This window comes from Larus michahellis, chromosome 3 (genome assembly GCF_964199755.1).
Source record: "Larus michahellis chromosome 3, bLarMic1.1, whole genome shotgun sequence".
Classification (NCBI taxonomy): domain Eukaryota; kingdom Metazoa; phylum Chordata; class Aves; order Charadriiformes; family Laridae; genus Larus; species Larus michahellis.
The window spans coordinates 61,655,717-61,681,548 of NC_133898.1; the positions used below are offsets into that span (position 1 = coordinate 61,655,717).

Below are 25,832 nucleotides of genomic sequence, written 5' to 3' on the forward strand. Positions count from 1 at the left end.
CATTTATTAGAGAAGTAACACATGTGAAAGTTGCCTGCTGCTGGAAGTGCTTTCTTTCAAAGGCAGCAGAAAATTTCTCTTATAATCTGTAGTTTGTTGCAAACCTAAATTAAATTAAAATTAAATACAGAACCATAGTCACTTTTGTTCAAATAATTATTTCTGCTTACGTAAAATACTCCTAGTTAGTCTTAGTTAGAATTGGTTTATCCAAGCAGACAAAATTTTGGAAGCAAATCCTGGTGGAGTCTCTTATTTGCAGAGAATACATTAGAGTGTTTTGTTTTGTTTTGTTTTTTTCCTCCTGAAATCTGGAGTCAAATATGTAAAACATACCTGCTTGCTGCCTTAAGACTTGCTAATATGCAGTAGGTGTTTCTAAGTGAGAGAGAAAAATATGCATCTCTGCCATGCAATATCCTGTACTTTATCTGGCAGTCTTCACAAATAAAAGCAGGAAGATTGATAGATTTTTTAAGATGTATTCTATTTATCTTAATGCAAACTCAGGTTCTCTTTTTTCCCAGTCACAAAAAATTTCAGCCTTGGGAAAGAGCATTAAGAGCGAATAACCAGTGAGCAGGGGTTTTGGCAAATGACTGTGGCAAATCCAGAAACGGTTGGTTAAAGAGTCACCCTAGCTATTAGTAGTCCTCTTTTGTTGAAGACCACAGCCCACATACCAGAGTTGGCTGGAGAAGCTTACATGTGCACACTGGTCACTTCAGTGCAGTTTGGCTTCTTGGTGTAAATTGAAGGTGGAGGAAGAGCTGAGCTGAGGATGTGGTGAGGCAGTTGAGAGCTGGGCATGCTTCTGATCTCACCTCATAGCTGCGGGGGCAGTAAGCTACAGCAGAGGGGTGGCAACAAAAGGTCAAGGGCAGCGCCTCCAGCTACTGCAACCATTAGCTGGTGAATGAGTCAAAACTCGTATTAGCAGAAAAACGTCTTTTGAGCAACTTTCTCTGTTAACTATGGGGTACTGAGTTTTCATGTTTGCATTTGTGCAGTGTTTATCCTTCGATTTTTTTTCCCCCTTTATTGGTTTACTTTCCGTATTTTAGTAAAACATAAATGATAATGCCTAACAGTGTAAAATATAATGTTTCATAGGAATAGAGAAGTATTTATTGCCTTAGAAAAAAACCCATTCCACTTGTGTAAGCATATGATCTGTGAGCTATGGAACTAGATACATATAAAACACATTCTCATTTTGTGTACAGAAAATATGTTTGCCTAAATGTAAGTATAGTCTTCTCATAAGAACAAAAGTTTTAAAATAATTTCTTAGTGCACATAAGAAGTAAAATTTACTACTGTAGGGAAGTAAGTATAGCATAATATTGAAACTACTATAAATTGCAATATAGGTTCCAAAGACCTTCCATCTCTTCCACATTCCATAATACAGGTTGTGAGAAAAAATTGAAAACTGAAGAGCAGAGACAGAGTACCATTTTTTCTCCTCTTAGCTAAGAAAAACAGCTAGGGAAACACTTGAAACTTTGGTCTACTTCAGATAAAAATGCCCGTGCTCTGAATAAAAATGGAGTCTGAGCAGTTGATTCATACAGTTTAAACCAACTCTGCTGGATTAAAGAAAACAATTGCATGCAACTGGAACCGCATATTTCTTTAGGGCTCAAAAATGAATTAACTTCGTAATCAAAACAGGCTCTTTGTTTTCTGATTTCAAACAAGACTGTTTTTAAAACTGTAGAACTATTACATCTTCTCATCTTCAAATAATAAGAAACATGTTTCTAAGGCATCGTATACCTCTGCTTGATAGGGATAATTGCTAAAACTAAAATAATAGAATCATACAATCACAGAATTGTCAGGGTTGGAAGGGACCTTAAAGATCATCCAGTTCCAACCCCTCTGCCATGGGCAGGGACACCTCCCACTAGATCAAGCTGCTCAGAGCCCCATCCAGCCTGGCCTTAAACATTTCCAGGGATGGGGCTTCCACCACCTCTCTGGACAACCTGTTCTGGTGTCTCACCACCCTCATGGTGAAGAACTTCTTCCTAACATCCAATCTGAATTGACCCATCTCTAGTTTTAATCCATTCCCTCTAGTCCTACCATTACCCGACATCCTAAAAAGTCCCTCACCAGCTTTCTTGCAGGCCCCCTTAAGATACTGGTAGGGCACTATAAGGTCTCCTCGGAGCCTTCTTTTCTCCAGACTGAACAACCCCAGCTCTCTCAGTCTGTCCTCATAGGAGAGATGCTCCAGCCCTCTGGTCATCCTCGTGGCCCTTCTCTGGACACGGTCCAGCACGTCCATATCTCTTTTGTAGTAGGGACTCCAGAACTGGACAGAGTACTCTGGGGAGCACTGATATGCTAATTAGTTAACTAACTGTTGATTTCCTAGTTAAGTAGCACTAACAATAGTTTGATGTGCTAATTTGATTTAGGCAAGTTGCCTTTTGAAAATCATATAGGGGAAAAGTATATTGTTTGTCACATTTGAGAGGGCAGGACAGAGACCACTTCAAAGCCTGTTTAACCCTATGGAGTCCTTCCGCTGGATCAAGTATTTGGGCAAATACCACAAGCGTGCAAAAATTGTTTGGTGCATTATTGTTGTTGATCTAAATAATTAAATCATGTGACTGGATGGCTAAAATAATGGAAAAGATGGATGCTGTAGTACAAGTTCCTTTCATCTGTTCTTCTCTCCTTACCCTTCAGCATGTTCTTTACAGGATACTCCTTTTCAGTATTTTCATCCACAGCCTTCTGTCCTGAATCCCCATCACATTTTCCCTGTTACCTGATCTGTGGGGTTAACAGCATTAACAAGTATTAATTTAGCTACTGTCTATAATCCAGAATCACCAACTACAGGTGGTAAAACCTAGATCTGTCTCTAACCTGTCATCTTCTGGGCTTAGTGCAAATTCAGTACTGTTAGTATGGAGCTTTACCACAATTTGCATACGCCTCTACTTCTCTCTGATCATTTCTGTGGCAGACATCCTCTCTGATTTGTACTTCCCTTTAATTTTTCACATTCAGACTTCTCCTGTCTCTAACAGATTCTTTCTGTCTAGAATCTTGGAGATAGATAGTCATTTGTATACATCTCTACATAAAGCTCAGGTCACGTTGAGTTTTATTGTGCAACTATTTTACCTTTTGGCTAGATAAAATAGTCTTGTCTTGTTCATATCTGTCCAAAATGCCATAAAAATAACATTCCAACTTTGCTCCTTTTTGAACAAATCCATTTTTTCTTCTCCCAGCTCATTCCTCCTACTTGTGTCATATTAAACATGAACTTGTCTTGTCTCTGAAGATCTTTTAGAGACTGTCTTTTCTCATTCTGTGAGAGTCTACTTGTTACATTTTCGAATAAATAACTCTATAATTTTCCTATGTAGCAATTCACACTTGGAAGACGCCTTCAAAAAAGCATCCCTTTGTTATTCATTTTAAGTTCCTTCTTAAATTTTGCTTTGCCTATAGAAATAATTATACAACAATTTAGCTGCCAGTATGTGTAGACTACTGCCTTCTGTATGGATGAGTATCATCACATTATCCCTTTCTGTTCCCACTCTGCCTTGTAATTAGGGTATTCTGTGTGATAATGCACCCTATCTTAGTTAACACACTACCTAAACACTTGAGTCTTGGTGTAAAATCAGGACTTGTAGCAGTCTGCCAGTTACATAACTGGCACGTTTTTACAGTGTACACCTGATGCTATTAAAAAAGCTCAAATGACAATAATTATAGATTAGAAAAATACACTTAAATAGGAAATACAATTGCACACTCACAGTGTCTGATACAGTCAAAGAAGGACCAGAATAAATGCAAATCTTTTATATTCTGTGTTTGAAAATTAGTATCTTGCATAAGGCAAATCTAGAAGAAAAGGCTTATGTTTCTAATGGCACAAACCAGATGTTTCCTGTCTGGAGGGTTCCCAAGAAACTAGACCTTAAAAATGTCATTAGACCAGGACTGAAATTTGTCAGGCCTGACAATAGGCTGTTTATAATTTTGAAGAAAATGTAATGTTTCCTCAGGAATGAGAAAGTCATATTTTATTATATTTGTAAAGGATTTGTTGCATTCAAATATCATGCTGATCGGAGGTTACTTAAAGGTTTGAAACATAATTGTAGAGAAGCTCATGGTAGAAATAGTTGAATTGCTGACTGAGGTGGATGACTTCTCACCTGAAACATCCTTGAACTTCTGCCCAGTAAGCCTGGTGACCAGTGTAAGGAAACTGATGGGATACCATCTAAAGAAGAGAACTGGCTGAGGTGTGAATAACCATGACACAGGAGTAAAGAGTCACCATGCATTTTGTAAGGGGAAGCCATGCCTCATCAATACATTGGAGTTCTTTGATGAAATTAACAAGCAAATGGACGAAGGAGATCTTGTTTGATTTCCAAAAAGTATTAAACGATATCCAAATTTTATGTGGACAAATGTGAACTGATGCATACAGGAGAAGAATAATCCTGAGTTGATCTTGCCATCTTGCTGTTAACAGTAGCCAGTTCTGTGAAACCAGCAGTTCTTTGCTCGCTAGCAGTTGAAAAGTAAATAGACTACAGCTTTTCCCCCAAGAGTCGTTACAAGAGGAAAAAGTACAGACCATTGTTATTCCACTGCTTAAATCTGTGCGGCATCTGTGCTTGGAAAACTCTGCCATTCTGATTTTCCTTATCTTAACAGGAATATTGAAAAAAGAGGAAATGTACCCAGAGGGGTTGCATAGGCATTCAAGGAGAGACAAGCTTTGGTACAAAGAATAACTAAATACACTGACTTGTCTGCCTGCGATGCTCAATAGAAGAAGGAAAACAAAATAGAGATGATAGAAATTGCATAAGGTCATGAATGCATTGAGAAGATGGTAATTCACAAGTTACTATCTCTTCCAATCTAGCACTAGAGGTAATCACTTGAAATCAGCAGATCCAAATGCATATATGCTTAGCCCAGGGATAAATATACCTTTGATATGAGCCACTATGGTTGTTCTCATGTTATGTTCTAATGTTATTTTCTTATCTTGACTGCAAAAAATGTCTAGCAGCAAAAAATCAGTGTAGGGACTTATAAAATTTCAGTTAAACGTCATCAGTATTTCCATGTTTCTACCAGGTTATTTCCTTGTTTCTGTGGAGAAATCTAGTCTGCTATTCAGTTGTTGTTTTTTTTTAATTTGGAAACTCTTGTTCACTTCCTCTTCCAGTGCTTGATGGAACTTTTTCATTCTTTTGGAAGAAATTGAAGAATTTTCCCTTGATTGACTTTAATACTGAGTAATGGCAGGAGGCCACGGATATCTTTAAACAGCAGCTAGCATGAATAGCATAAAGACAGCGTTCGCTGTAATAATAGTGAATGGCAGCTGAAGAATTTACTGCTTTTATGGCTTTGGTCTGAAAGTTTCTCACCACATCTGAAAAGAATCTTTTAAGTTTTCTGTGCAGATAGTGCTTTCCAGTGTTTTGATAGAGAGAAGATTAGATAGAATAGAAGAGCATCAGGATGAAATCCAAGTATGTTTTGCTAGTCCCTCACCTTGTAAAGCGTTCCAAATGCCTAAGGACATCACACTTGTACTTGAGTACACTTTACTTGAGTAAATGCACAACATTTTTTTTGGCACTATGTAATTGTGGCTGCATTAATTATCATTGACTTATTAGAAAAATGGAAGCAAAGTGATCTCAGATCAAATAATCACAGACTCATAGAATTGTCTAGGTTGGAAGGGACCTTTAAGATCATTGAGTCCAACCATCACCCTAACACTGACAAAAACCATCACTAAACCATATCGCTAAGCACTATGTCTACCATCTTCTAAATACCTCCAGGGATGACAATTCCACCGCTTCCCTGGGCAGCCTCTTCCAATGCTTGAGAACCCTTTCAGTGTAAAAATTTTTCCTAATATCCAGTCTAAGCCTCCCCTGGTGCAACTTGAGGCCATTTCCTCTTGTCCTATCGCCTGTTACTTGGGAGAAGAGACCGACCCCCACCTCTCTACATCCTCCTTTCAGGTAGTTGTAGAGAGTGATAAGGTCTCCCCTCAGCCTGCTTTTCTCCAGGCTGAACAATCGCAGTTTCCTCAGCCGCTCCTCCTAAGACTTATTCTCCAGACCCCTCACCAGCTTTGTTGCCCTTCTCTGGACCCGCTTCAGCACCTCAATGTCTTTTTATGGTGAGGGGCCCAGAACTGAACACAGTACTCGAGATGGGGCCTCACCAGTGCCGAGTACAGGGGGATGATCACTTCCTGAGTTCTACTCACTGCACTGTTCCTGATACAGGCCAGGATGCTGTTGGCCTTCTTGGCCACCTGGGCACACTGCTGTCTCATATTCAGCTGGCAGTTGGCCAACACCCCCAGGTCCTTTTCTGCCAGGCAGCTCTCCAGCCACTCTTCCCCAAGCCTGTAGCACTGCATGGGTTGTTGTGCCCCAAGTGCAGGACCCGTCACTTGGCCGTGTTGAACCTCATACAGCTGGCCTTGTCCCATTGATCCAGCCTGCCCAGATTCCTATGCTTGATTCAGAATGCTTCATTAGTGACCTGCTGCTCTTACTTATTTCAAAGGGAAAAAACGCATAGGCAACAAGTATATCTAAATTTGCACTTCAAAATAAATTTGAAAAACGATTGTGCATTTCATTTTCATCACATCTTTAATAGTAATAGATTCCATGCTGGAAACCCAACTCAAACAATCACCCTGTCATCAGGCTACTTACCTGATAGAGCTAAATAGATCAACTTGTAGAGAGTTATGGAATCTCTTGAAATAATTGAATTTCTCTTTCATGTTTCACTTTATTGTTGGATTTTGAGATGCATTATTATATTGTTAGACCCTAGAGAATGAAAAAAAATGTTACAAGAGAAAGAATTATACATCTTAAAATAATGCAAAAGCAATAATTTCTATTTATTGTAAATCAGTCTTTTCTGTGCCTTGGAGCAACAGTCAGAGACTACCTGATTTTGTAATTCAAACAACCTAAACATAAATTATGAGGGCCCTTCCAGAGTTTGCGGAAGTGGTTGGTGGTGCTCAAAGTGATGAACTCTTTAAAAAAAAAAAAAAAGAAAAAAAATTCCTTTCATTATGATCTTCCCAATTTTCAGCTGTTAGAAAAAGAGGCTCCCTGTGTGGGTTTGTAGGCACAGAACAGAATTTTTCAGAGAGAATGAAATCATTTCTGGATTCAACATAGCCCCTACACAAATTCTAAGATTGCTTGTTCATCTAGTCGCTCTGACCTTGGAAGCTCAGGCACCAGTTCTAGGTCATGTTGAATTGCGATGCTGATCTTTCCAAAATTAAACTTTCTTTGCATTTATGATATGAAGAGAATTTTGAAATATTTTTTGGCTTTAAGGTGGTTCAGACTGAATATGAATTAAACTGAAAAAGGGCATCCTGTCAACAAGAATAACATTTTTTTCAGCCAATTATTGTAACTTTGTTATTCCCAAATGGATAGCCTTCATAATAATTTTCTAATCTAAATGTCTCAAATGTGACAAAAAAATTAAATATCAGTTTTCTTAGAATTATTATAGCACCATTTTAGAGATTTTTCCTATCTGAATATTTGTGGATCCATTTCACATTGTATTTTATCAAGAAAAAAAATAATTAAAAGGTACCTAAAAGTTAATTGTCTATATATTTCAGACCTGATTCACCACTGCTGAAATATGTAGTGTATTCTTGCTTTATCTGCCTAGGTAGAGAATCCTCTGTTGATCTAGTCAGAAAAGACACTTTGTCCCGACTATATGGCTCTGAGGGCAAGGGTTAAGGGCATGGGAGCCCAGGTGGGCAATCCACTGGGGTGGCTGAGGAGAAACGGCTTGGGGAAGAGTGGATAGATCCTGCAGGTCAACAACTGGTTGCATAGCTGGTGTTAACAACGGGAATACAACTTTTATGATCATGGAACCTGCTCTGAGGGTCAAGGATTGTTAGGAGGAGATGGGATCAACCTCACCAAGCATAACAAAAGCACAGTTTCCACAGGCTGGCCAACCTGGTAGAGGAAATTTAAACTAGGAACTACAGGGGAGGGAGATGATGGCCCACAATCAAGTGAGGAAGGTGGTAGTCTGGGCTGGCAAGGAAAGGGTTCAGGGTGATGTGGACAGGAGAGATGTTGTAATCAACGAAATGTAGTAGTAGGAGACTCCCTTAAGTGTGCGTAAGGCACATAAAAATGGAAGCACCTACAGGACAGCGTGATGGGGGAAGCTCCATACATCTGTGAAGTCAGCACAGCTGGATGCTCTCTAGCCAGCAATGCTGCCTCCCAATGGTCCTGAGCAACCTGCTGTAGGTGGCCCTGCTCTGAGCAGGGGCATCGAACTAGATGATCTCTAGACAGCCTTCCCAACTTCAGCAATTCCAGTATTTGGTGACAAACTGTAGGTGAAAACAACTTTAAACTAGATTTTTATTTCTTTTTTAATTTATAAATGTGCTAGTCCATATTTATTGCAAAAATGTGTCAGTGATGACTTTTAAAGCTTGGACTTTAAAACTTTTGAGTATGTTTTAGCCAGCAATTTATCCAAACCTCTGTTCTGATAAGCTTATATTGAAAAAGAAAAAAGGGCTCTTAATAGTATGCTCCAGGAAGAGCAGGCTGTAATACCACTAATCGACTGTAGTCGATTAAGTTCTTCAGGGTGTGTCATTTGAAAGACAGCATTCAGGGAGAAATGGGATGAGTAAAAGATGTTGCTACCTCTAAATGAATTTGCTACCACCTTTAGTAACAAAGGCTCATGAACAAGTCAATTTAAAAAAAGAAAAATCACACAGAAAGCAACACAACAGAACCACTACAGAGCAAGGCTTGTATTTTTAATTTATTTCTTTCTGAAACTCTCACCTTCATGCCCACCTACCACTTACTGGTCAATTTTTGTGACAGTACAAACCTAGTTGTTGTGATCAAAAGAGCCATTTTTTAAAGCAAACTGCTATTTAACCTCATGAGCAATGACACAGAACAATAAATAAGCTAGGCATTTCTCTTCATCAGCAGGCCATGCAGATTGGAGAATGTCTTTGGAGATTGTTGTTTTGTTCCAGAACTTGGGGGGCTAATTTTTTTCAGATTTATTTTTTTCTCTGCTTACTTATTCCCTACCCTTTTCCACAATCTCCAGAGTTACTGGTTAAATGCAGGATGGTCTGAAGTAAAATTTCACTGCTGATAACAATTTCCTCATCTTTCAATTATTGATAAAGGATAGCATTGTAGAAAAGGGGGAATCCTCAAGTACTTCAGTAGCCCTCCAACGCCCATCTGGCAGTACTTAAGGCATGCCGGTGGATGTTCTTGATTTGGTCTTAAAACCTTGGAGATGGAGCTTTCCTGACACCCCTCTTCCTTAAGCTGTTTTAGTGTATGACTTTGCATACAAATAGTAAGTGTTTATCAGTGTCTATTAATAGAAGTAATATATATAAAACACATTAATGTATATAAAAATCATCTCGTCTTGATGAAAGGTGATGAAAGGCATAAAGCCTGCAATAACATTCTAATGGACAGACCATAAAAAATTTGTGGGCTGGTAATTTTGTCAGCACTGGAAGAGGTAGGAATTGCCTAATTGGGCCTCAGGCTCAATCCTAATTGTTGCTTTGTTGCTATGGAAACATGGGTGCTGGGTGAAAACTGCTGCTATGCGTGGGCAACCACTTTTTTCAACCTGTTTTGGGGAAGTGATGAGGCCAACAGAAGTAACTCAAAGGGTGGGTTATGTGAAAAGGTATAAACATAACTGCTCAGCTCGGTGGAGGAAAAGAGAGCCTTGCACTTAGGGGTCCCTTTTCCTTCTACCTCTTTTCCTCCCTCAAAATTATGTTTGGAACTGATATTTCAGTTTCATTTCTTATTTGGCAGAAGTCTGTTTCAAGAAACTCTTGAAGGGAAAAAATTGTGATTTCATGTTGAATTATGTTGAATTATTCTCCAGTTGCCCAGCTGTGAGTGATTCTCAGACTGTGATTCATGCATTGACACTAATGGCACATATTTTTGAGTAAGTAGCCAAAAATATTGTATTTGTTTAAACAACAAGAAATAATTATTGCAACAGGGTTGTAAATCAACTGAAAAAGATTTTAGTGAGCTACCCCTCACCCCCCCAAAAAAAGAAAAAAAAAAAAAAGAAAGGAAAATTAATACTTGAAGGTAACTTTCTAAAAAAAGTACGTTCTCTCACTTGAATTTGTGTTCTTGCCTCTGGACAGGTAGACATTCTTCCTTGCCTATGCCACGACTGAATAAGTTAATGAATTAGAAATAAATCCTAACCAATTATAACAGAAGTATGAGAATGAGATGTAAGGAGGATAAAACGCCAAGAAGATATGCATTGAGAATGAAAAGACTATAATGAATAGAAAGGATTGTCCTCCTTCCAAAACTTTCTCCAAAACACAATCCAAGTTTACACGGATTAAGAGATTTTGAAGTATTAGAAAGTTGGGTTAACTTTTAAATTTTATTTTTTCTTCTCTATTTTATATTCTGTGCCAGATTTATGCATAAACTGAGGCCAGAGGGCTGTAATATGGTGGTGGTGTTTCTTTACAACTGCATTAGTACATCAAACCTTATTTATATGATTTAAGGATTGCTTTTATTCTTTACTCAGGTGCTGACTGCATGTTTGGATTCTTGGTTAAAAAGCTCCACACCAGTAATAAATCCTTGCTTCTAATGGTACCCTTTGAAACTAAACTCTTCCAGGAACTTGTCCAACAATTTACTTTAGAAACAAAAATTTTGATTGCAGATCGTTTTGTCCAACCTGCTTCTTGAAGCACCAGCTTAGGCCAGCTGTGACTTCGTGTAGCTTTCTTGAAAGTCTCTAAGGATGGAGAACACACAACCTTTCTGGGTACCTGTTTCAGGGTTGCACCACCCTCCTACAATCCAGCCCAAACCTTCCAAGCTGTAGCTTACAGCTGTTAATTACCTTTTGATTTAACGTTCACTGCTCCTGAGAAGACTTTGGTTACGCCCTGTTTGTAATGCCTCTTCAAGCAGTTGTAGACTGCAGGTTTTTTTGTCCCTTTCCCTACGTACTTTGCTTCCTTCTCACCAGACTGAACAGACCCAGTCACCCAACCTCTCCTAGCAGGCCATGCACTGCATGCCTCTGATCAACTCCACAACAGGAGGAGACATCCAACATCCTTCTTGAGCTGAGGGGCCTGAAACTGGACACAGGCAAAACCTCAGCAGGACCAAGTAGAGGTGGGGGAAAAAATAATTTCTCTTGTGCTTCTGGACACATTCTTCCTAACATAATTTGCATGCAATTTGCCTTATCCACAAAGAGAGAATGCTGTTGGCTTATATTTTTTTTTATTTCCATTTTCCAGGAGGGCTGCTGCACAGCCCAGTGTTCTCCAACTTGTACTGATGCACAGGTTTATCTGGCCCTGGGTGCAGAATTTTGTACTTCCCCTTGTTGAACTTTATGAGGTTTCTGTTGGTTCATTCCTCCAGGATGACACTAACACTGAAGTTGTGCTACATAGTATATCAGCCTCCCTCCAGCCCCAATTTAGTATCATCCGCAAATTTGAAGATTAATTTTTTATCATCATTTAGATTATTGATAAATATATTGAACAGCATTGGCTCCAGAGTCAACCTCGAAGTACTTTTTACCTATCACAAACTAGGTGTTGAGCTATCAATGTATACTTTCAGTCTGCTGATCCAGCCCATTTTCCACCCATATATCTGTCTGTCTGGTCAGCCTGTACTTCCCTGGCTTACAGATAAGAATGCTGTAAACCAAAAGCCTTACTATGGTTGAATTATATTGCATCCACCAGCTTCCCTTTGATCATTTAACTAATTGTTTTATTATAGAGTCAATCAGGTTGGTCAAGCACAATCTGGTTTCCTGGATCCTCCTTGTTTTTGTCAAAGTTGTGTTATCCTTCTACTATTTGCCTGTGACCTCTTTCAATTTCTGTTGATTTTTTCTAAGTGACAGATAGTAACCTAATGAATACATTGACCAACTATTTCAGCACCCTGAACCCCATTTGGCCTCAAAGATTGGTATTACTCTTCAAAGTAATTACTAATTCTCTAAGTAATTCCTTAACCTGTCAATATGCTTCTGTTGGCTTTGACAGTGAAATCTGACACACACAAAAAAGAAAAGCTGTTGAGTGTTTCCATCTATTCCATGTAGTCATTCATGAGGTTTTCTCCCCCATTTGTCAACTCTTCATTCTCACTGAAATTCCATTTGTTGCTGCCATACTTGTAAAATCACTCCTCGTTACCCTGTGTCCTTCACTAGTTTTAGACATAAATGCTCAAACAGTGCTTTGGTACTCCTCCTTTGCTGACTGCTTTTATTTATATTTCTTATATGTTCTTTTGCATTTTAGTTCATTAAGGGGCTCCTTGCTTAGCCAGGTGGATCTTCTGTTGAAATACCTGGTCTTCCTCTACTTTGGGATGGGCTTGTTCCTGACCTCTCAATAAGTTTTCCTTAAAATATCGTCTTGTTCCATTGACACTTTCCCCATCATGTCTCCAAGAATATTCTGCCTAGAAATTCACGAAATAAATCTGTTCTTCTGACACCCGGAGTCATAGTTCCGTTGTTTGCATTCCCAGCTTACCTCTTGATCCTGAGCTAAATCACATCTCATGGTTGCTGCAGCCAAATTTCCTATCTGTGTCCACATTCACCAGCAATGAGGAGTGAGTCAATAGAGCATTGCCCTTGGTTGGCCACTGTGCTGTTTGTGTTGGGAAGTTATGATCAACACAGTCCAGAAACTCCCTGGATTACTTGCACAATGTTATGTTGACCTTCCAGCCAATGACTGCAGTCTATCCATGTAGAAATCGTCCACAAGACTGTAGATTGGGAGACTTCTATGAGCTATTTATAGAAAGACTTTATACTCTTTGTCAGACAGTTTGTAACAATCCCCGCCCTCTTGCCCCTGTGTCGTTGGTGTTAATTTCTGATCTGACCTATACAGTCTCCTGACATGTGTGGTTCTGGTTTCTTATGGTTTGTGCAATCTAGCTCTCCCTTTATGTAGACCTCAAGTTCTTCCTCTCTTCTTCCATGCTTGTCTTTCCTAATGAAGTTGTGCCCATCCATGACAATTCTCCAATCATATGTGCTTTCTGGTCTGATCTGTGCCCTATCCCACCAAGCCTTTGTGTTTCCAGTCTCATCACAGCTGTCTGACTGTGTACAGACTGCCAATTCTCCTTCTGTGTAAGAGCACAGGCATTTGATTTAAGTCTGTGAATACCCTTCCATCTAAATGGGGATGTGAATGTTATCCCTGCAGCTTTCTCTCAATCATGCCTCCCCTATTTCCTAACCTACCTTTAGTCTTAGGAACACATCCTGTGACAAGCCTTGCCTGGAGGCTTCCTCACCAAGTTACTAAGTCCATTTGTGAAGACGACCTTCCTTCTCCTAGTCTGGTGGATCCCATCTGCTCTTGCCAGTCCCTCGTCATCAAATGAAGTACCATGATCAAAGAAGCCAGAGAGACAACAAATATACAGTCCGGCTTTGGTTTGATGGGTGCATCTGTGCCTACTTGGGCTTTTTCCTTTGAATGGAAAGTTTGATAAGAATATCCCCCAAGTCCCTGTTCCCCTCACCTAAACACCCTTCACTGTTAATATTTACTTGTCTGTCATGTGATCCTGTGTTTCTGTAAAAGACATTTCCGAGATCCAGGGGTTTTCCAAGACTGAAATAAAAATCTAAGTTCTTATTCCTACATACTGGGTTTGAGGAGGAGACGATTGAGTTAGTAAAAGAGGACTGAGACATGAATCTCTCAAGAAGTCTTGTCACGTACAAGTCCATGGGATGGACTGCATCCCAGAGTGTTGGATGATGTCATTGTGAGGTTGTTCTCTGTCATCTTTGAAAGGCTGTGGAGACCAGGAGAGGTCCTCAGTTATTGAAGAAAGGCATGTGTCGCACCCATCTCCAAAAGAAGAAAGAAAAACAGTCTGGGAACTACAGGTTGGCCAGTCAGCATCACTTCTATCACAAGGAATATCATAGAGCAAGTTCTCTGGGAAGTTGTTTGTGTGAATAGGAAGGAGAAAATGGTGAGTGTGAATTAGCACAGATTTAGGGTGTATTGTGCTTGACCAATCTGATTGCCTTCTGTGATAAGATGACTAGGCCTCTTGTTAATGGTTCACACTCTACCCTGATACTAGTTACAGTTGGAGTTCCTCAGGGGTCTATCCTAGGATGCGTCCTGTTAAATGTCTTTGACAATGACCTGGAGGAAGAAATGGAGTGCGCTGTCTTCAAATCTGATAACACCAGATGACACCAAAGCAGGGGTGCAGTTGATATGCTCAAGGGCAGAGCTGCCATACAGGTGGACACAGACAGGCTGGAGGAATGTGCTGACAGGAACCTCATGAAATTCAGCCGGGAGAAATGCGAAGTGTTAAGTCCACCTGTGATGGACTTAATCCACTGCTACTGTTCAAGCTGGGGAACAGCTCTGCTGGAAAGGACCTGGGATGCTGGTGAACAGCAACCTGTGCGTGTGCCCGCACTGCAACATGGCAGCAATGAAGGCCAACAGTATCCACAGCTGTATCAGTGTCAGTGTAGGCAGCAGAGCAAGGGAAGTGATTATTCCACTTTTATTTGGCACTCATTAGACCACGTCTGGAATATCGCATTCAGCTTTTCACCTCTCATTACAGGAAAGATGTTAAGGAACTTTAGTAAACCTACTGATGAGACATCAAGGTGGGAGCACATGCCTTGTGGCTGGGAGAAGTGGATTTCTTCAGCCTGGAGAAGAAATGGCTTTTGAGCATGCCTAATCTAAAATCTACAAGGAGGTTATCAAGGCTCTTTATTAAGATGCCTGATGGCAGACTGAGAAACAGGAGTCATAATTTGAGGCAGAGGAGGTTCTGACTGGATATAGGGGAGAAAAAAACCCATGATGATGAAAATAATTAAGCTGAGAGAGGTTATGCAGTCTTCATTCTTGGAGTGTTTCAAAACCAGACTTGCATAAAGCCTTGAGTTAGCTGACCCTGCTTTGAGTGGGAGGTTGGACTAAAGACGTCCTGATGCCTGGAAGATGCTGTGATACTGTAGACTTCCTAAAGTTAATGCACATAGAACTTTTATGCAGTAACTTAAGACTTTTAATTCACACGCTTTAACTTTCCTAAACATTTCCCAATAGCCAAGTTTTAAGGATTCTTCTGAGAATACACTCTGATGCTTTGCAGTAAACAAGTTTTTATTGTTTTGTTTTCAGTAAGCTGAGAGTACACGAAGACAACAGCATGATGGTGGTATAAGGATAATTTTCAGATCTATTGCTTAATTTGTCCTCCAGGAAAGTTATCTAGGCCTTCCTAGATAGGCCTTCCTATCAACTGGACATATAGCTGTGAAGATGTGATAATACTATCAGCTTATGTTAGAAAGTTAGAAGGCAGTTCAAGAGAATTGGAGATCCTATTTCAGATAGTTTCTGTTGGTTAACAAAGAAAATCGGTATTGTAGCCTAGATAATAAAAAAATTTGATTAGAAGCCTGCATTTCAAAAACACTAAGCTCCTGCAGTTCCCACTGATTTCAGTGGAGTTGGATCTGCTGCCTAACTCTGAAAATAAAGCAGAAATTTCTAAATTGTTTCTTGCACACAGGTAAAATACTTTAGATTAAGTTAGATACCTAGCTTTAGGTATCTGTCTATCTATCTAGTAAAGAGATAGTCTTCTTTTTCTTAGGAAGTAGCCTGGTATTTCACCCACTGCAGATAGCAAAGCAAATGGGATTAGAAAGTTTTTAGAATCTCTTAAATCTACATAATTTTTATTTATCATCTACCATATAAGTTCAGTTGGTGTGAAATAGACGTGCACAGAGATTTAGGCACATGGACTATGTGTTGGAGGACTAGAGATTTTTATCCAGAGGTTGTATTTGTCAGCAAGAGGATCTGGATTGGAATATTGATCTTGTAAACTACAGTCCATTGAACTATTTTGGTAAAAAGTACCTGAGAATTATTCTTACTTGCTATCAAATGTCTTTTCCATTTTATGAGTCTCCATAAGGCATTTCATAATTGGGGAATTATTTAAGTTAATGCAAAACTATTAAAGGCTTTTAGACCTCTGAAACTGTGCTTAACTCTATATACGCAAAGTTAATGTTTCTCTAGTTGTAGACAAAAATATTGTATCAGAAGCAGTGGAACTATTCCCACTGTAAAAATTCGTGTTTATTTTACTTCCATAGGATTTAAATTTTAGCACGCAAAATAGATTTTGAGGTAATAGTAGTTGTTCGTATTCTCATGCCTTGAGTGCCTGATTTCTGTTTGTTTTTTGTTTGACAATGGCGCTATTAAATACTACTTTTCCTTTGTTTATTTTTTTGGTGTCTGAGCAGAGGAGGAATATACTTGAATCCAACCAGTTCAGTTTTGCAGCTTTATTCTACCTAAGCAGGGCAGCAACATGGTCGTTGCTGAAGAGCTCTCTGCATCCAGCTCTGAACAGTGTAACTGATTGGTCATCAAATCATTGAAAACTCACTGTCTGAGTTCAGATTCAGCCTTCAGGCTAAAGAGACAGAATGTGAATTTCAGCAAAGTTCAGATATACCAGGCTGAGATCAGTCCTTTAGTTCAGCTCCTCAGTCAAGGCATTGTAAATGAGGGTGCAAAAGGCATCGCACACTTTACATGGAAGATGGCATTGAGCCTGCCTGCTAAGCTTAAGACTTAGACTTTTGTCCGTGACCTTTTACACTGCACTTGTTACCATAGGCTGTGGGAACCTAAGATGAAATTATGAATGTTGCTGGTCATACCAGAGAAGCTGCTAGAGCTTAAACCACCATGACTTTAGCAAAATTTAAAGAGCCAGAAAAGGCCAAACAATTTGCATTGACAAATGTTGCAGCTCAGTACCGCGTGCCTGCTGGAATCAAATTCTGAGTTAAGTGCTAGTGAAATGTATGGGGCAAATTAGGCACTTCTTAGGAGTGCTCAGTGTGCAGCTGCGTGGTAGCCCATAGGGACAGAGGCGAGAAGGAGCAACCAGTCCTCCTTATGCCTTTCTACTATTTCCATTCCCAAGGCTGGATCATCTCTGTCTTACAGAAAAATCAGAGAACATGCGCTGTTGTAACAGTGACTAGAAAAGTTGCTTGGGATCCCACATTTTCAAACATTACTGTATTTTAACCAACACCCTATTGGCTGTTTTAAGGAAGTACCTCTATTTTCTTGGCATTGTCCTGCTTTGTTTAAATGTCTCAGAAAGCAGATGGCACACGTTCTGTCATATGCCATAGTCACTGGCTCATAGGCACTGCTCTGGGATAAGGGAGATGTAGATTTAGGTTCAAGCACCGAATTAAACTGAATTGGGATTTGAACTTGGAAGGAAATGATCTTAAAAATTTTGTTCATAAAAGCCATATCTAAAAAATACTATATTTTTAGACAGCAGATCTGATCACTCGTTAAGTCTTACATGTTATGGTTTCACTCAGAAAGACCTAATAAAATTGCAAGTAGGTAGTTTTTGGTAAAAGGTAGCAATATAAATGATCTAAAAATCCATGACCTGGAAATCTGCAGACTAAACTTCCATAAAAATTAACTAGAATCTGCATTAATTCTTGAACTCCGGGTTCGGCGTGCAAGATGAAAAAAAAAAGTGAGTAAGAATACTTATTGTATTCTTTGTATACGTATTGTACTCTTATTGTATAGTATTGTGAGCAGAGGGAGGCGGTTAATTGCCCTTACTAATGAACACTTTGAGATTTCCCAAACTTTAGCTTTGTTTAATGCTGTAATGTAAAAAGTTATCTGATTTGTGGAGTGAAGTGATAGTTTTAATCAGAGTCAGTCATACAGACGATATTTTGGCCTCATAAGTCCTTCTTGAGCTCGTGAATAAGCTTATTCTTTAAGGAGGCATTATGCTGATATAAGAAAAATGGGAGAAGCGTGTCGGAACATTACAGATTGCAAGGCCAGGTAGAAACAAGTACAAAACATTAGGGAGGGAGAAATGCAAAGAACGGGGACTCATTCAGTTAAAGGAAAAAATAAAGAACGAGGAAACAAAGCAATACAAACGGAACAGGAAAAAAAATCAAAATGTAGTTTTAAATAAATCTTTTCCTCAATGTAAAAGTGTGGTTGTGTCAATCTCTTATGTTCCAACACAGTAATTCCCTGGTGATGAGTTTATGAAATCGACATTTGGGGGGGGGCGGAATATAGTATTTAATTATTTATTCATTTTATGTGGAGTACTGAGAACTATGATTTTGTAATCGCGCATACACCAAATGAGCATAGAGTAGGAAGTCACAGGCCAGCTAGTGCACTGGGGAAATCAAATTGGAGGAGAATGATCCAGGGGGATGAAAAGCTCACACTGCCACCACGTTAAAGCTGTGAATATCTCCCCCTTGATGGTATTCACACAGGAATCAAGGAAAATGTGTAGAGGGCATGGTGGAAATCTTTGACATGCTGCTGGCTACTGCTGCTCGGTTTCGCATGATGAACCTTCAAGGGGAGGAATTTGTGTGCCTTAAGTCCATCATCCTGCTCAACTCCGGTAAGTGGTGTGCTTTGCCCTCGCGCGGGTAATTGTCATTGCTTCTGCATGTGGTTGAACGTTGCTTGTTGTCACCAATTGAGGCTTTCATTTTGAGACCGCAGCAATCAAAAGGGGGCTGTCAACACAGATGCAGGCAGGGATGGAAGTGGGCAAACCTGTTCAGTGGTGTAGGTGGGACCCAGCAATTAACGCAGTGTTTGGAGAGTTCCCCTAAGGAAAGACTGTAAAAGAAAAAATACAGCAAGTGAAGTCAGTGATAATCAGAGGCAAATCTCCTTCTGCACATAAGAGAGATGGGAGCACTGACTGAGGCTAGGAGATATTAAATCTTCATTTCTTCAAGGCTCATATTCAGCAGGTTCGAATCAGTGGTGCTTTGTGCGGTAGAAGGTCAGAGTTGATCTGATAATCTGGATGAGTGGTCTGGTTTTGGGTGTGGAGTTTTATTTTACATTAAATGAAAGTTTATAGCTGCTGGGAAGTCTGGCGTTTTTACAAGACTCTTGACGGTGATAGATCAGAGGGCATGGTTTGGGTTGAGATGTTACAGGTTCACGATGAAAGCAGTTTACACCGTTGCTGTGCAGAGCGTCATGTATTACTCTGGCTTGCATACTGCACTTACGCAGTGTATCTGAGTACACTGTAACCTGAATGTGTATGTATATATGGCCACAGAATGTAAGTCTGTATTGCTTGTAATTGCCTTTATGCATAAAGGTAATGAAATTTACATTTCAGTTTTTGCATTCCTATAACCAACTAATTTTATAACTGTCTGAGGAGTTAACTACTAGGTGATGAGAATGTGGACATGAGTTTCTGACTGTCAGGCCCTTTAGATGCCCAAATTAGGAGGCTAGACTGCATTACAGAGATAAGTAACATAATTTGGGGTATTTGTAATAGTTGTGTAAGTGTTGTTTGGCATAGATACTCTAAAATGTCGTCTGGAGATGCTTTTCTTCACAGAATACAGCCAGCCTCCTTAGGTGAAGTGTTGGGACACACATGAAATATTATGTGCTCTGAAGCACACGGCACACGTGATGTATGAGGGGAGGCTGAGAGAGCTGGGTTTGCTCATCCTGTAAAAGGGAAGACTAAGGGAAGGTCTAACAGCAATCCTCAGGCGGCTGATGAACAGGTTATGGAGACTCTTCTCAGGGCCAGACTCTTCTCAGAGGTGCAAGAGGACAGGACAAGCTGCAATGGGGACAAACCACAGCAAGGCAGATCCCGACTAGATGAACAGAACAAAAAATCCTCCCAGTGCGAGGTTAAGTACTGGAACAAGTTGGTCAGAAAGATGGTAGGATCTCCATCATTGGAGATACTAAAAACTCAGCTGGACAAAGCTCTGGGCAGATTGACCTAACCCTGAAGTTACTGCTATTTGAGAAGGAGGTTAAACTAGATGACCTCCAAGCCTCCTTTAACCTGATTTTTTTCTATAATTGCACATGTAAATATACGCAAGTCTTCTGCTAAAGAAACAGCAGATAAATACACAATGAATTTTTGGCCCTTATGCTATCTGTACTATACATGCATACGATTAAAAATGATTTAATCAAGTGGACTAATTAAACAAATTGGACTAGTTATGCTACATTTCATATTTAAAAGCAGTCTGCTTTTGGATTCTAAAGCTTTGTGTGGGTTTAATTCACTGAGTGTACACAAACATTTCTTTATTAAATCCTTGGACATCTGTTAGTCTCTTCACATGAGGAAGTGCTGTTTATTGCTTTTGTTGGACATTTATTTTCTCTTTTTTTTTTTGCAACATCTTTCAAGGCTGTTTAATATCTTTACACTCCTTTTCTGTGTGGTCTTGGGCAAAATGCAAGTGATTTTTTTTTTTTATTTGCTCTCACTGCATGTGGAAAAGATGGAAGGTTTTGTTTGTAAAGCAAAATATACGTTTATGCTACTTCCAAATTTTTCCTGAGATATCAAGGAGACAGCATGTCTGTAACAACAAGGACAGAATTGTCTCTAACTAAATAACAAACCAGAAGGTGCCCCTCTAAAGCTGCAGCAATAAGTCTTTTGACTAAAAAGCAAAATTATATTTTTGAAAAACACATTCAGTTCAATAATAAAGGGCTGTTTCTTAATACTGGAACATAAATATTAGAAACATGAAAGGGCAACATGATGCCAGATGTTTTAGTTTTGAGTGTGAAAAGAGGAGTGGTGCGATGTGGCAAAGCAACAGGGTTTTGTTTTGGAGATGATGATGTAGGTCACGTCTGCCTTAGCAGCTGATTTGCCTAATTACTTAGCTGGTTAGTCCATTGAGGTGGAAAGATTTAGCTGATTTTATGGATCCTGATACATGGTTCCATGTGACTGTTTGTTATTCTTTTCTCCTGAATTTCCATCTCCTGTTGAATTGTGTTTTTTACTTACTTCGGGGGCTTGATGATCACAGGAGCACATGGCCCAGAGCTGAATTTGCTCGTAGCTCAGCCTGACTTGCTACAGATCCAGAGCAGTGGGGCAGGATGGAAGGGGAAGAAGAGCCTTGGGTATTGCTTTGTGAGCCTGAACGCTAAATGTAAAGATATTTTAAACTGGCGTTTATTGTGACAGAAAAGATGTAGAGGGCGTTCTCCTCTACAGTAATACGCAAAAATATATCACTATGTATAGTGACACGTATAAAATTATATCACTTTATGCAAACAGCTGACACGGTAGCACTGCAGTCCCCGAGGGACCCTGTGCTGTGTCTCATGGGCTCAGACCAATAGACTTCTTTGCAGAGTGGTGCTTTCTCTGTTCTTGCGCCGATTATGTTTTACAGTACTGACCTACAGAAAGAGCTGGAAAACAACCTGGTAGCTATTCAGTTTAGGCTTACTTTCAGCTTCAGGGCTCGGAAAGACCCTTGAGACTGTTAAATTTCACTTTGCTAAGACAATTTTCTGCACTCTTGTTCCAAACTATGCTTGTTGCTCATGTGTGTATGTGTGTGATAAATAGCTGGCATTTCTTCTGGGGAAATTTCTGGTCATTGGTCTGGGGCAGGAGCAATCACCGGAGGGGCAGAAAGGGAAAACAAATGTCATTTTTCTTGGCAGTTATTGACTCGCAATTGCCTGAAGTCTCTACATTTTTAGGGGAGTGCTTTTTTTGATTTATACTTTTTAATAGCTTCTGGACTAGACCTGGGTGAGAAACAATTCCTCCTAACAGATGTTTTTCTTTTTCTGGTTTCAAAGTTATGAAACTAAGGGGCATTGCTGCAAGGGCACAATAGCATCCTCGGGCTGGAAGAAGCTGCTCTGGAGGCACTGTGGGTTTATGAGACTAATGTTTCCTTCTAATGGACTCTGTTTTATCACTAATATTTAAGAATCTTGCCCCTACAGGTACCTGCTAAGCTGTAAAGCTTGGTATTGTCAGTAGGCATATGTGTGGGTGGTTGAGTCATTCAGCTGAGAGAAGCCCCAGGAACTGTTTCTCTTTGATGAATTGATTTCAGTAAAAATAATAATAATCATAAAAAGCTTTGTGAGAAGAGGCCATTGTATTATCTAGCTATATAAAATTTGAAGCAATATTCATTACCAAAATTAAGCGCTCTGACTGATGGTTTTCAGAAGTTGTGCTTTCTTTGAGTTATCCTTTTGTTTTTTTAAAGCAGTCTCTCACTCACTCACTCACTCACTCTGTCTCTCAGAGACACTCACTCTGACATTCAAACCCACAAATTTCTATTTCTTTTTAGTACAGAACACCCAGAGTCATAAAACCTACTTGCAGGTTACAGTAGTTCTAGGTGTCAGGCCCTTGGACTACCAAGGTGATTATGAGGAGGTGAGGTATGCCAAGAAGACAGAAAAAAAATAATCTCAATTTCCCTGACTGCTCAGATGCATGGCAAAATAGTCTTATCTTCAAATCTGATGGTGTAGCTCCTCAGGCTGCAAGCAATACAAACAAGCTAGAGTATATATGCCTGTGTACGTGTGCATGTTAGTGTATGTGTGTCTTTTTTTCTTAATATTGCATATTCACAATATGCACTGCGTATTGTGCTGTATATGAAGCGTTAAAGAAAAACAAAATGAGAAGTAGTTCCAGGAACCAATTTTTTCCAAGGACAAAATCCATATTTCTTCTTGTCTCTGTGAGCTGATGTAGAACGGCTAAAGCACAGGATTTGCCAAGTACATTACAGACACAGGGCAGCGAACACACCATGATTAAGCCAGTTAGTTAGATACTGTACACACATCTTAAGCTTTTGCTGCCTCGGGACTGGATTATAGTAATACAACCTGTTTAGAGTTATTGGCTTAATCCAGAAGATTAAAAAACTGTTGCTGAATGCAACAGCTGCCTTTCGGAAGCACAGTGCTCTTGTGACCTGATTCACATTGGCTGTGTGGTGTTGTCCAGAACAAATTCAAGATAAAAATGTGCAAAATAGTTTAGAATTTCCCATTTAGAGAGCTGATGTGCTTCATGCACGCAAGAATTACTGCTGGCAAAAGCTCTCGTGCCTGGGTTAGAGTGTTTTATAGGAGACGTAGAGGGGCTGTTGGAGGGGGAGTTTGGAGGTTTTTTGATCTCTGGAAAATTTCCTTCTGGTCCAAATCTTCAGGTTGCTCACTTTCAGCAGTAAGCAATGTAAGATGGCTAAATTTACACAGGTTGCTCTGGACATGGTTTTTAAAGGAGAGTCAGGTTTGCGAGTGAAGGAGCACACCTTTTGAGGCTCTTGCCTGGTTGGGAGGGTTTTGTTGAGGCGAGTGTGTGTAAATAAACCCTGATTTTGTTTACGTGTTTTGTGATAACACATTCAGTTCTAGACTGACTAGCAAATCACCAAAAATCAAACATTAAACAGCAGAGAAAATGGCAAAAACTTCCGAAGGCCTGGGCTGGTCAGTATTGCAGAGCTCTCGCGAGGTGACAGCATCTCCTCAAAGTTTCGGAGCCGAGTGACTGAGAGAAGAGTGCAGCCCGCCGGTAGGTCTAGCTGCAGGCTGTAGGTGTCACCTGCCACCTGGCCCAGACCTTGGATGGACCCAGGAGGGGAAGAGACATCGTCTTCCTCCTCCTGCTTTGCCTACAGTGACCAAATCCAAGCTCCAGGGTCATTCAAACCAGAGGCCTGCCTGGCAAGCAGGAGGGTTCGCACACAATCAGCTCCCATGGTTTAACACCAAAGCCAAAGAGGCCAGCCACAAGGCGTACCTTGGGCAAGTGTCTGACTCCATCAAAGTAATTTTTGTCTGTGGTTTGTTTGTTTTCTTTCTCCTTCCTACTCCAGGTGTGTACACTTTTCTTTCCAGCACCTTGAAATCTCTGGAAGAGAGAGACTATATTCACCGTGTTCTGGACAAAATCACAGACACTCTGATACACTTAATGGCTAAGTCGGGTCTTTCTCTGCAGCAGCAACACAGACGGCTGGCTCAGCTCCTCCTCATCCTCTCTCACATCAGACACATGAGGTGAGAGCAAGCGGGCAGTCAGCCCCCCTGCACGGCTCCCGTGCAAGGGAGGTTGCACAAATGCACACACACGCGTTTCACAGGTGGGAGTGCAAACTGTGCGTAGAGTTGTTACAAAAAAAAAAAAAGGCTACTTTACATAAAGATGTATTAAACATAAGCGCTAAACAGTCCGTTGGATTATGGTGTGAAAGGAGTAAACGTTTTCCCCGTTTGTTTCTTCTAGTTCTCTTTTCCTTTGCTTCTTGTTCTGATAGTGCTGTAAGCAGTACCTACTTTTAATGTTACTGCATCTTGTATGTGGTTTGAAAAGTAACAAGTAGAATACTAACGTAGCAGTAGCCTAGTTCTGCAAACTTTAGTCTCCTATAAGATAAGATTTAATAAAACTATCGCTTTTATGTAGCCGCTTTCCACAAGTGGCTTGATTGCAAACCAATTTAGAGAAGAGATTAGGATCATTATGTGTATTTTATGGGTGAGGATAAATGCAGATCTGCTGAATCCCCATCTAGAGGACTGTGTCCTTTGCTAACTAGAGGTGAGGTGTCTGAGGCACTCTGTTAGTACTCGCAGCAAAGATTCTCCCAAATGTAATTAACTCTTAAGGTAGCTGCTCAGTGGCTGGAGTGCTAACAGCATAACAAGTCTATAGAAAGATACAGTATAGATCTTATTTTTATGAAGGAACAAGAGATGTTGTTACACAGATTTTAATTTTCATTATTTCAGTTAATAAAATTAGAGTACACAGCACATCATAGCTACTAAAGCTGAATCATACAGATTTTACCTCCTGGGCTGATATACAGGTCCTCAGGAAAAAGTCGAGGGGTGTGTGCATGTGGGGTTTTTTTCACTTTTGTCTTTTTGTGAATTTTCTTAAGTTTCGTTGTCTTCATGTTAATCATCCATTTTTTTCTTTTTTTTTTTTTTATTTCCTTAAGAAGAATTTGTACAATTAAGGAAGTTCCAGATGCACAGTGAAGTTAATTATTGTTTCCATAGTTTCATAGTTTTGTGAATGGTTGCTATTACAGGCAAGCATTTGCTAACTAATTGGCTGAGGTTATTTTCTAGGAAAAAAGAATAATGATATTTTAGGTTTTATTATGAGAAAGCCAAGATTCATCCCATCCACTTTGTCACAGTGCCTGAATTAGGAGTCCGTGGGCTCTAGGCTGCCTTTTAGGCAAAGGAGAGCGAAAGAGCCACCTTTAGAAGGCAACTTGCTCATGGGCAGTCTGAAGGGTTCTTTGAAGGTGCTGCCTTCTGCTAACTGTAGCAAGAGTGTACAGTCAGTTGTTTTTTACAAGGTGGAACTTATGTGAACTAACAAATATTATTAGCTATTAGGTTGGGTTTTTTTTTTTCCCCTAACATATTTGGGAAGTAACTGTTGTTTTGTTACAACCCACAGCAACAAAGGAATGGAGCACCTGTACAATATGAAGTGTAAAAACGTAGTTCCACTCTATGATCTCTTGCTGGAGATGCTGGACGCTCACCGGCTGCATGCCCCGGCAGCAAGGAGCGCTGGGCCGATGGAAGAGGAAAACCGGAGCCAGCTGACAACTGCATCAGCTTCATCTCATTCCTTGCAGTCTTTTTATATAAACAGTAAAGAAGAGGA

The 25,832-nt window shown here is 40.0% G+C and overlaps 1 protein-coding gene across 1 annotated transcript in view; it reads left to right on the top strand.

Moving 5' to 3' along the window:
- ESR1 (estrogen receptor 1) overlaps positions 1-25,832 on the top strand; it is a 169,408-nt gene that overhangs the window by 138,519 nt on the left and 5,057 nt on the right. Inside the window, 3 exon segments of the mRNA XM_074580420.1 lie at positions 18,586-18,719; positions 24,016-24,199; positions 25,620-25,831. Of these exon segments, the coding sequence (XP_074436521.1) occupies positions 18,586-18,719; positions 24,016-24,199; positions 25,620-25,831 (530 nt within the window).